General features: G+C 25.2%; 1 protein-coding gene across 1 annotated transcript in view; it reads right to left on the reverse strand.

The window, feature by feature from the left end:
- LOC129968251 (5'-3' exoribonuclease 2-like) overlaps positions 1-11,181 on the reverse strand; it is an 81,513-nt gene extending 70,332 nt beyond the window's left edge. The window contains exons 1-12 of the mRNA XM_056082109.1: positions 11,028-11,181; positions 10,042-10,129; positions 8,287-8,414; positions 8,043-8,154; positions 7,220-7,393; positions 6,537-6,699; positions 4,838-4,888; positions 4,275-4,292; positions 3,934-4,023; positions 3,646-3,695; positions 1,422-1,547; positions 471-550 (exon numbers count right to left, since the gene is read on the reverse strand). Coding sequence (XP_055938084.1) covers positions 471-550; positions 1,422-1,547; positions 3,646-3,695; positions 3,934-4,023; positions 4,275-4,292; positions 4,838-4,888; positions 6,537-6,699; positions 7,220-7,393; positions 8,043-8,154; positions 8,287-8,414; positions 10,042-10,116 — 1,067 coding nt within the window. The 5' untranslated portion in view covers positions 10,117-10,129; positions 11,028-11,181. The remainder of the gene's footprint in view (positions 1-470; positions 551-1,421; positions 1,548-3,645; positions 3,696-3,933; positions 4,024-4,274; positions 4,293-4,837; positions 4,889-6,536; positions 6,700-7,219; positions 7,394-8,042; positions 8,155-8,286; positions 8,415-10,041; positions 10,130-11,027) is intronic.
- Between the last annotated feature and the right edge of the window lie 1,637 nt (positions 11,182-12,818).

Below are 12,818 nucleotides of genomic sequence, written 5' to 3' on the forward strand. Positions count from 1 at the left end.
CTGCAAAAACACAATAATTTTAATATTCACTTCAATAACACTGCAGAAGTACAATGTTTTGCATTGAAAACAAATTATGTATTTTGGCTTTGACAAAAATAAAAATGATCATAAAAATAAAATTTATTATTATTATATTTATTTTATTCCACGACTTTGTCCAAATCATAACAAATCACTACCAACAACAACAAAAAAAATTGTTATAAATATAAAACTATTAATGTTTTTGAAAAATTAGAGAATAATAAAATAAATATTTACATATAAATATCCAAATACTGTAAGATTTAATCATTCATTATTAAAGAGCATCTACGCATTTCACTTCTTATAATTTGAGGGCAAAAAGCTGTTTCTTTAAAGTTACTCAAATAATAATAAAAAAAAATATATACTCAATAATAAAATATTTTTAGATAAAAATAAGCATTTTTGACAAAATATTAAGAGAAAATTTATTACAGTACCTTATTTCAAGTGAAGGAAGATGAGGTAAGAAGTCATTCCCAACAAAAAAGCACATAAAAACCCAATCATCAATAACTCGCTACAAGATTATTAAAGCATTTAGTTAGTTCACTCACCACAAAAAATTTATTTATATTATAAATTCTAAAATACTGAATACACTAAAACAATCAAATCCTTATGTAATGAACTTTTTCTGGAATCTAGGATTTTTATTGGGGGAAAAAAAATTGCGTCAAATGAAATTTCTATTTAAAAAGCAAAAAGTTTCATTAAAAAAAGTATACATAATTAGTATAATAAAAAATGCTATTGATTTCTTTGATTTTTATATTGCAGATGAAAATTAAAAAGAAATTTATTCCAGATGAAAATTAAAAAAAAAAAAAAAAAACTGTTTTACCAATACTTGCTGTGATAGAAATTTTCAAAAACAGGTAGATTATTTAAGTAAAACAATATAAATATTTGACTGTGCATCATATGTTATTATTAGTTTTTGCAAATTCCTTTCCTAAGAACCTTAACAGAGAGAATTTTAAATTAAATTCAGATGAGTTTTCAAATTCCTGTAGTAAATATTTTGGCTAAATATAAGTCTTAAATGCTAAAAAAAAAAAGTACAATGAAATATACAGTCTCTTCCCCCCCCCCTTCTGCTATATACTCCATTATAAGCAATTTTACAAATTAAATATATTTGTACATTTCGTTTTTCTTCAACAGATTAGTTTTTTAAACCTTTCTTTAATCTCAAAAAAATAAATATGCATTAGTATTTTCAGTATGGAAGCATTGAAAAATTTGAAATATCTATTCCCATATACTGAAATTTCAATACATATTTTTTCCAGAAATTTCAAGTTCAATATATAGGGGTTCAAATGTACTTGAAAAACAAAAGAAATAGCACTCGGAATAAGTTAACTAATTAAATATGAAAATATTACCTCTAAATCAAATTCAAATGGTAGATTATCCATAGTTAACTCTTTAGCAAGGTACTCTCTTAAAACATTCAATCTTATGAATATGAACTCCACGTCTAATTCTAAAGGTTTTTCTAGTTCATCAAACTGAAAAGAAATTCAAATTAGAAATTATTACAGTTGAAAGTACATTTTAATGAAAATGAGAACAATAAATGTGTAATTCAAAAATGTCAAAAACTTGTTAGTCTCATAGCAAAATATAAAATAAGTAAAATAGATAAAATAAAATTGTGCAAGAAAAATAAATGATAAATCTATTTTATTCATCTTAAAAATAAGATATGCCTTTAGATATTTATTTTTGCTAATGCAAATGAGCAAACGAATAATAAAAATTTCAATTATAACTGTCTTAAAACAAAATATGTAGTCAAAGTAAAATGTTTACTGATGCAACAATACAAAAACAAAGATATAGGAGATAAATTTCAACTCAACAACATTTATTATCTAGATCTTATACAAAACCTTAAAGGAGTGGTAGCATGTCAACTCAGAAATTGCTGCAAAAGATATTTATCAAAATATTGTAATTATTTAAAGTTAATTTACTTGCAAATGGTTTAAGATTTTTAATTTCAAAGCCAGAAATTGTTCATTACATTCCAAAAATATTAAATAAATCAGTACATGTTATAATTTTCTCATAGTTTTGTCATTACAGACTTATATGACTGGCAACATGGATGATTCAGCAAATAAAAATATGACCCTCACCCCCTCTACACACACTCTTTTCTTTTTCTCATTTTATTTGATAACACTGATTCAAAAATGAATATTAAATAAGGTATGTACTAAATTATCTGCAAAGTGCATCATTTTTTAAAACTTAAGTAAATTTTTAAAAAAAATTAAGTAAAAATTTTTTTAAAGTAAATTATTATTATTATTATTTTAATTTAAGTAAATTCCACTGAAAAAAAAAAAGAAAGAGAAGAGGAAATCAATTTGCTGTGCTCTAAGATGTGGCTGGTTTGATTGTAGTTCTCGAGACTATGAATAAAAAGGTTCGCTTCAGTTACCAAAAACTCAAATGGAGTGGTCTATTATGACTACTTGCATGGGACTACATGCAAGACACAATCTTTCACGACTTGTTGTACTCCCCCCCCCTTCTTCTTTTCATTGACAATTCATTTTCAGACTGAAAATGCAAGCACTGAATTCTTAAAGTGAAGTTATGGGTGAATCATCATTGCCGTAAGTGCAAAACAGAATGCATTAAAAAAAAAAATCTGCCAAATAATTTTTATGAGTGTAATACATATAAATAAAAGCAGATGCAAATTCAAAGAGTTTTTAAGAAGTTTCCTAGCTTTTTCAGTAATGTGTTTTAAATTTAGCAGAATTCGGAATCTCTTTTTAAGCCTTTCTGTGGCCTTCTGCATTTTTTATATTACATTAACATTATTAAATGGTCAACATAAAATGAAACACAATATGAAAAAATGGTCTTATTTTGACTTCTTTAATTCAAAAGCAAATTATTCTATTTTTTAAAGATTTTAGATGCACAATATCATTGAGATTGCCTGTAATCATTGTTTAGTCATAATGCCAAATGATATTTCGCAAAGCATTTTACTAATGCAAAACCTTTGTACAAATTAGCTACAATATAAAAAGAAAAAGTATGGTTTTCCAGTCTTAAAAGCCAGTTTTTAAAGATAAAAATTAATTCAGGATTACAAAATTTTTATCAATATACTATTATTAAAAATTAGATATTGCTGTTTTAATATATAAGGTCAAGCAAATTACATTTAATAACACCATTTGTAAATTTTACCACCAGAATACCAGGTTTCTGAAATATATTAAAATTCAAGTAAACACTTGCATAGTTTTACTTCCTCTTAATTAATGCATACAGGATTACATTAGATATTTTTTTAAAATTAAGTTACAATGAAAATTGAATGCTTATAGGTGAAAATAGGCAGAGTTTTCATAAGTTACTAAAGAAGTTATAAGCATATTTGATAAACAGAAGGGACAAAGTCTGTTTAAAATTAAAGAAAAGCATTTCATTTACAGTTTTGGAATTATTTGGTATCAAATTAGTACAGATTTAAATTGTTTAGTTGAAATACTGTTTATAGTTTAAATGTATTGCAAATCTCAAGAAAAATCAAAAGGTGCTTACTATTAAAAATATCTTAAAACGAATAATACTTACCTCACCTTGTTTCTCCTTAGCGGCTCCAGTACATTCTTTCATTTCATGACCTTCAAAGAAACATTTAAAAAAAAATCAATATCACTAAATATTACAATAATAATTTTTTAAAAAAAAGTGATGTGATACAAAAGATAGCAAATTATAATATTTCAAACAGATTATTATTGCAAATGTATATACTTTAGTTCAAAAGCATACTCATTCTTTATTTTGATTACTACTATATATTACACACGGAATCAATATTTGATATGAAAAGTTTAGTCAAGAAATAAAATTTTATACCAATTTGACCACACAATTCACAAGGCCTTGGCTGATTTGGTTTGAACTCTTCTCTTATAATAGTGAAGTTAGGTTCATGGGTAGCTAATCCTGCAAGAGAAAACAAGAAATCAATATGCAAAGCAATTTGGGAAACTGCTGACATAAATTATAATGACTTATGTTTTATAGTTAAGATTAATTTTTTTCTCTCTGAAGTTGGAACATGATTTGTTTTGATTGATAACTCTGATTTTTTTAAACACAATAATTTTTCCACTAATAATTTATTACCTTATTATTAATATAATATTATTATTACTGGAAGCAGAAAAATAAATATTTACAAATAAAGTACTTACCAAGCATTATCAGGTCAGCTGAAATGCAAAATAAAGACAAATATTAATTACATAATAATAATAATTTTAAAATTGTTTGGTTTACATTATGTAATGACAGATAAATATTTTTAATAAGGCAGAAAATATGTAACAAAACACAGCATGCAACATTTTTGACAATTAAATCACAAGTACGAATGCACTTTAACAGATTTAATAAATTTTCAATACTCTGACTTGCATGTCAACTCAATTTACATTACATCAACAAAATTATAGAATTTTTCTTTTAAAAAAAGTATCAAACCTCTGTTGACAGTCAACAATTATTAAAACTTCAATTAAAAAATATTGATAATAAACTGACATTAAAGGCATATTTAATTTTTAAATTCTTTTTTTTTTTTAGTATATATAAACAGTTGCTTGAATGCAATTTTTTTTAAAAAAAGAACAAGGATAAATCTGGTTAGTAAAATTATGCAAACTTAAAATAAACTCAACAAATAAATAGAATAAAATTATATATAATTTTATTTTACCAACACGACATTTAAAAGAAAAGAATGGATTTTAATTACCATCTGCACCACATAAACAATGTCGAGTATTAGCATCATGGGCTGGATTAGCTACAAAAATAGAAGGAAATGTTTCATTTTTTTTTTTTTTTTTTAATATGCCACAATATAAAAGTTATTTATAGCTACATTTGAAACTTGATTGTATTGACTAACAAATAAATATATATTATAAATAACAAATAATTATTAAACCAACAAAATTATAGAATTTTTCTTTAAAAAAAACGATCAAATCTCAATAGACAGTCAACAATTATCAAAACTTCAATTAAAAAGTATCAAAAATAATGTTCAGAATTATAAAACATATAAATTCTACATGTAAAGTATGGTTGGTTCGCTGGGGGGTTTACTAGCAAAACAGGCCATTTCTAACTATACTGACCTATGAATGTAAAGTATAATTTGTGTATATATATAGGAAGAAGCATTCAAATTAATGAAAATTCTTCGGTTTCCATCAATAAAATATTAAAATAATATATTTAACTTAAATTTCTTTTGCCTTATTTAAAATCAAAGTTAAAAATGTCAATAAATAGCTTTTAAAATTGTTGCCATTAATTAATTATATATGCAATTTCTATCTTCAGTGATTGATCATACATGAATAATTTTTTGCTTTACAGGAAAAAAACAACAATAACCATAATTTATTAATCAAACAATACAAATTTAGGACATTAAATGACTGTTGAACAACAGGGAATTTTACTATTTATTTTGAAGTTTTATAACACAATTGTTAAATTTAAAGTGTTATAGACAATTTACTATCTAACTTTCAATTCTCTTACAGATATACTAGCTATACACAAAGGATATGGGAATATCGGAAAAGCATTTGTTCTTTACAATTTAATGCATAGCAACAGAGAGAGAATAAGAATGCTCTTTAGATCTTCATAAAACAAAAATACATTTTTATTATTCGTCTAAAATGACTATCAAGGGATATGGAATAGGCTTCATATTGGCAAAATTGAAGCATGGAAATTTGTCAGGTGAAACATTAAAAACCGAAATAAAAAACTATGAAAAAGAATTCTGGATTATGCTTGACTTAAACATTATTATTGTACATATACACACCAATATGTTAATATATATATATATTTCATGCAGAAAAAGATAACTTAATCAAGAAGGATATTAAAAAAGTACATAGAATAAGTATCATGCAAAATATTATGACATTTTTGTACTTTACAAAGATCTAATTTATGTTATAAATATGAGAGAAGGAGCACAAAAAGATGGAACATAAAATATTAAAATCAACAATTAAAAATGTTAGAAAATTAATAACATTATGTGTAATATACTATCTTCCTGATAAGAAATTTAAACACTAATTATATATTATATATATATATATAAACACTACATTCAATTACTCATATCTACTTAGATTCAATAAAAACTAAAATATACAGAGAAGTTCCTTTAGATTATTCATGTATCTGTTCAAATATTCCAGAAATTTTTGAATACTCTTTATTATAAACTACTTACATCTTTAGTTAATTAAATCTAAATGATATGATATATAATTAAATTTTTTCAATAGAATAGTTTGCAGTAATTTTTTTTTCTAAAAAATATTAAATACTTGAAAGAATGATAAAAAAAAAAGTTACTACTAATTTAATGTCAGATTTCGTAAAATAAATACATTTTCTAAAGGCAATCATACCTCTCTGTCTTCGAATAAAATCCATAATTTTATGTTCTCCTTCACCAGGAACATTTGCATCAGATAAAATAACTTCAATATTTCTCCAACCAGGATCACTATTTAATCTGTCGTGGATATAATAGTGTAAACATTTAGCAAGCCGATCCATGAATGGAGTGCCCTAAAATTATTTTGGAAAGTGCACAATTAATTTCATTCATAATTTAATAAATATAGCCAGCCATCCATCATGAAAAGTAGCTAAAATTAATTTAATTTAAAGAAATAATTATGTAATTATATGATTAGTAAAATTTAGAGAAGAGGAATATTTCACCACCATTTCTTTGTATTATTAATATGCATAAAATGACATCTATCTAATATAGAGATATTAGGTATTATTACAATACATACCATATTAATACAATACACACCACATCATTTAGGCTGGATGGAAAAATTTTTAAACTCTTTTATTATATATATTTAATAATATGGCTAAATTATTTTAAACAAATCTTCTAATCAATATTTGAATTTAAATGGATTAAGCAACATATCTATTGTTTGTGAATTCTCATTGAATAAAATGAAACTAATTATCAAATAATTGTGCTTTTTATTCTAAATAATGTTAACATAAAACTTTTCTACCCTTTAGAACTCGAATATAAATTACATCTGTCCAGGAAGCTTACCGGAGTTATGCAATTGCTGTCAAAATGCTCTTCTTTTGGCTTCTCAGGAGGCAAATTTACTCCTTTGACTGTCAATTCTTCTCGCAAACGTGATATTAGGTCAACTTTCTCAATAGTTTCTTTAGAAGCACGAAATCTTCGTGATCTTTGCTGATTCATTTTTGCTCTTGGAGCCTGAAATATCGTTACATTTTAACTTATTTAAAAAATAATTCACGCTTGTGAAAAATTTCTTGAAAAATAACAACATAGGTTAGCAAATAATCTTTCATTTTTTTCCGGAATATATGCCTGTTATGAAAATGTGAATGAAAGATGTGAGCAATTTATTAGTGCTGTGAATCAAACTATGTTAATACAAGATTTTACAAAAGAATTCATAAAATACAATAGCTATCAATATATCATATATAGTTGAATATTAAATATATTTTTTTAGCAATCATAACCAATAGGGGGAAAAAATCATGCATAATGCAATGTATCTTAATTTTTTCTATAACTTTAAAAGGAAAAAATATATACATGTTGTATAAATATTTCTTAGGTTACATGCAATTTTTAGAAAATTAATTTAAAAAGCAACATGTAACCAATGCAACAACTTTTAGAAGCATGCAATTGTCTTGCCCAAATGCATAATGGAAAAAAAAAAAAAAAAAATCTAGTTAACAATTTTTTTTTTTTAATATTAAGTCATAGGTTACAATACTTTTTAAATTTAAAAATTCTCAGATAAATTAGCTATTATCAAATAAGATAAAAGAAAAGAAAAAGAATTAATAGTATTCTCATAAAATCATTGGAATGAGCTTATACATACCACACCATCAATGGCCATGTACAAAAGACGACGTGGTCTTACAATACTGAAAATTCTGTCAATATATTCAAAAATAGCAATCATCATTTCTTCCTCATCCTTTGGGGCTGGCCTACAAAATGTACAATTATTGAAGGGACAAAGATTCTACTTCTTTTATATAAGTTCATTATAATCAACTAAACTCATAAGAAACTTATATATCAATATGAATTTATTAAAATAAATATCTATAAGACCTTACTTGTTTTCAGGATGGCAACAAGGATGGATGATCCCATTCATGTCAAGATAGAGGTTGTCAAATTCAACATCATTTGGATTAGGTTGTGAAGTGTCAACAGGAATTTTTTCACCATTAACAATTTTGGGCTAGAAAAATACGATAAAATAATTTTATAATAATTAAATTTAAGTTTCACAATAACACAATAAATGTTCCCAGATTGAAATAAACATAATCTGTGCTCCAAATAAAAATTATTATTATTATTTTGTACAAACTGAAAAAAAAAATGTTTTAGTTTTTTTTAACACTTTTTTTATACAAAACAGATTAATTATACAAAAAAAAAGAAAGCGAGGAATCAGTATTTACATGCTAAAATTACTTCTAAGATTCATGTTCAATATAAAGCCTTAGCAGTTTACAGAATGAGAAATCCAAATACACCAAACAACTTATAATGCTTCTAAGAAATTGAAAAATAAAAAGGGGGTGAGTGCATAGAAATAATGTTCATTAGAAAAACTATAAAGTAATCAAAGAATTCTCTTCATATCTGCAGAACAGCAAACAACTTGCATCTGTTGACTGTAAGAATATTGAGTTAGAGCATAATCTGTGATGTTAGGTTGCAAGTTGTAATGTTAAGATTCAAATGTTTGGATTAATATGGGGGGGGGAAACTGATTTAGAATGATATTTAAACCAGAGATACAAGGCAAATTCCATACAATTACACGGCTTTTCTCCATTAAAATTAGAGAACACCCCTAAGTGATCAAACTTGAATGCTAACCCTTCTCTGCTAACACCAACTTAAAAACTACAACAGCTAAGCCTCACATTTGGTTTTTGAGTAGAACTCATTAATAGAAAAAACACCAGTTAATGCATACTGATAAAGATAGAGAGAGAGAAAAAAGTGCAATATAAAATTTCCTGAAAGGCAGATGGTTAAAAAAAGACTAAATTTAATTTTAATGATTCTTTATTTTTTTCTAAGTCTTTATTTATCTTTATCCTTACCCTAATTCATATAACAAATAAGATGCAAAAAAAGAAGCAGATACAATAAATGCTAATCATTAGCTAAAATTTTAATTTTTTATAATTCTGGAGTAACTTGTTTAGTAATATTTTGTAATAGTTAGGAAAAGTTCTTTATTCAAAACATTAATAAAAAATATTAATAATGCTTTGCTAAGCAATATAGAAATATTTACTTAGATTTTACTCTATAATCATCAATAAAAGAAAAATCTTAATCCAAAGTTTTTCTTTTTCTTATATTGCTAAAAACAACAGATGGGAAGAAAGAATTACACTACTTTTTTAATAATAAACGAATGTAAAAAATAAATGAGAAAGTTATCATGTCAATTACAGAATACTCTAAATTTTAATTACATGAAAAAGATAGTGAATCAGTTACAAATTATGAAAAACTGCTAACAAATCAATATTGTAATCAATCAGCATGTTGTTTTTAAATCCATTACAGTTTATTTATTTTATAATTCAAATAACTTCACAATAATAATATTAATCATAAATCATATAATTAAAGAATGCATCTGATATTAATACATGTATTTTTGTTTACATGATTTCAAAGGTTGTAACATACATTACAAATATTGATACACAGCTAAAAATACTGATACACAGCTTTTCAAAAATTAATATAATTACTATGGATATTAAATTTGAAATAATATATATGCCTTTATTAATACAGAATTTATTAGGTCAATGAACAAGGGCAATATTTACTTTTTCTTCAACGCAATGAACAACAATTGATGGATATTTTCTACTTAACCATCGAAAAAATGCAGGAACTCCCATTGTTTATTTCTATCTGAAAAATATAACTAAATTTAGTACACGTATCAAAGAACAAAATTCAATAACTAATATGGCAAAAATTTACTGACAAGGATAATACAGAATAAACATGAAAATTATTCAAGTAAAAATTGCTTTTACAGTACGGAAAGTGATTTTATTTCCAATTCAAAATTAACTCTGAAATATGAATGTAATTAATAAATGCCGTTAAAATTATTAAGATATAAGATCTATATACATATAAAAATAGCATTACATAATAGCATATGAGAATGCAATTCAATAAGATGCTTTAAAAATTATATTACAATAAATAGCACATTGTCATAAATATATTTTCTAAAATATATATTCTTACCACAATAGTTTTTTTTAAAGAAAAATTTGATAACCATATTATACTTCATAAGAGACATATGAGAAGTGCTAGAGATTTTAAAGTAAAAGGTATATATATATATAGATTAACACTTTAGACTTTTCTCTTAGTTGATTCTTTCTATAATACATGTGAATTTAATATACTTTTTTAAGAGTACATTAAGGTCAAAAATTAAAAATAAATAATATCTTCTAAAGATTTTAAAATGTGATAAAACCGCATATTACCATTATATGTTTGTACTGGTTAGCGCTTTAGAATTATTGAGATGAACAATACTTCCACGCTACAAAACAGGTAATTTATCAGCCGGTTTTCATGTTACCAACATTTGTTATAAAATAAGTTATTGCTTGACAATTCATTTTAGGATATTGCTTATTACGATACTTTATACTTAACAATATATCTACAAAATATAGTATATTTCTAGATTAGAAATGCATTTTCTAAAACATTATATTTGATGCATGAATTTCAAAAATATAAATGTTTACAAAAAACAATGACAAAACACAGATTTTACCTTTTAATCTGAAACTTCTTAATGAAAGCCAGGATTTATATTATTAGTAAGTCAAGAGTTTCTATGAAGAAATATTTTGTTTTAGCATGGAAAAGTCCGGCAGATGTGTAGCATGTACGCTTAGATAGCGTGCTTTTACCAGCATCTACCTTCTAGATAAATTTATAAAAAGTTTCAACGGACAACTAAAAATAAGATATTCATTTTCTAGAAAATTTCAGAAATAAATTTTATTTTTCAGCTTTCCCTTTTCCTATTTTGGAAGTAAATAGGATTATTGAAAAAATTTATTAATATATTTTAAGAATAAATGAAACCAAAAATAATTTTAATTGTAATCGTAATCGGAAATAATGCATTTATATTCAGGTAATATTCTGCGTTTTTATTGGTCGTTGGAGGTTATCAAAATTATAACTCGGCGAACGTTACATGAGTGTAACCAGGCAGAACGTTGTACATCCATTCACATTTTATACAAAATTTTTGAGTAAAAAAACAAACATCGAGTAGCTGTTCAACTTTTTGAAGGTTACAATGTAAAAGAAAGTTCAATACCATAGAAAACAATTTTAAAATATATTATGTAAAAATTCAAAAGTAAAGTTTTACAACTACAGCCTAAGCCATAAAGTAAACTATGTTCTTTTAAACCTATAAACGTTCCTAATACACTGATTTGTGCATTTAGTAAAGAGTTTAAAAAGTGTAAAAAGTAAGAATTTTATGAAACTGGAATACAGTGTAGATCCAACTTATGATATTAATATACATAGATGATTTAAGATATAAACAAAAACAATATCAAATAACAATTAATCAATCTGAATTTCATATGTGAGCGCTAGAATTGTTCGAAAAGTTTCAATAAAATTGTAGCAATTTACATTAATTTATTGTTACGGGAAAAATTCTGTCTGGAGGGTGTATGGAAGAAAGTCGAACAAGGATGATAATGATTAACTATAGCTTATTCAACAAGGAAAGGTAGTAAGACAGCGCAGCCGAAAAACAGTTCTTGCAGTACAATACAAAATCAACAAATCGCTATTAAAGAACTGTATGACACTCGAAGAGAACTCGTTGGAGACAACACTCTAAAGAGAGATATCACTCGAATGTAGATTCGACCTTTACTACTACTGATTCCTGAATATATGCACCGTTTTTTACAGCTCCTGTGACAGAGCATCAAATGTTCTAGAATAAATGACGGAACTTGAATCTTAATGGGATATCGCAAAGCTTCAATAGTTTTGAGTATCTTAGTTCTTGTCACCAAATTTGTGCTTAATTCCAGATATCATTAATCCAAAATCCCTTCAGTATCTATTTATTATTCCTTCCTTCCTAATATCCTTCTGTTTATTATTACTCCAGATAATTTTTCTATTCTATTTCAAAGTAAAAAACCATAGCAAACGGCTTCAAATTATTATTTTTTTATATATTTGTAAATTTTATGCATACATATTTCTGTTTTATTTTCTGTAAATATTTTGGTGTTTAATAAAATTCCCGTGAAATGCTCATCAAGAATCCCGTATCTGGGCACCAGAATGGTTACTGATACGGGTGTATGAGACTGCGTTATTTTCTGTCTGAAACCCAGATGAGGTTTTGAATCACAGTTTTAGTTCATTTCTGCTCTAAAATGGCAATGCACTAATTTTGTAGGAGACACTATCAAATTAAATGTTACGATGTCGAATAAATAATTTAAAATTTTCTGATATATAGTTATTTGCTTTGATAAACGAAACTTCACCAATTTTATAATGTAGGAACAGG

The sequence above is a fragment of the Argiope bruennichi genome, chromosome 1 (assembly GCF_947563725.1).
Source record: "Argiope bruennichi chromosome 1, qqArgBrue1.1, whole genome shotgun sequence".
Classification (NCBI taxonomy): Eukaryota; Metazoa; Arthropoda; class Arachnida; order Araneae; family Araneidae; genus Argiope; species Argiope bruennichi.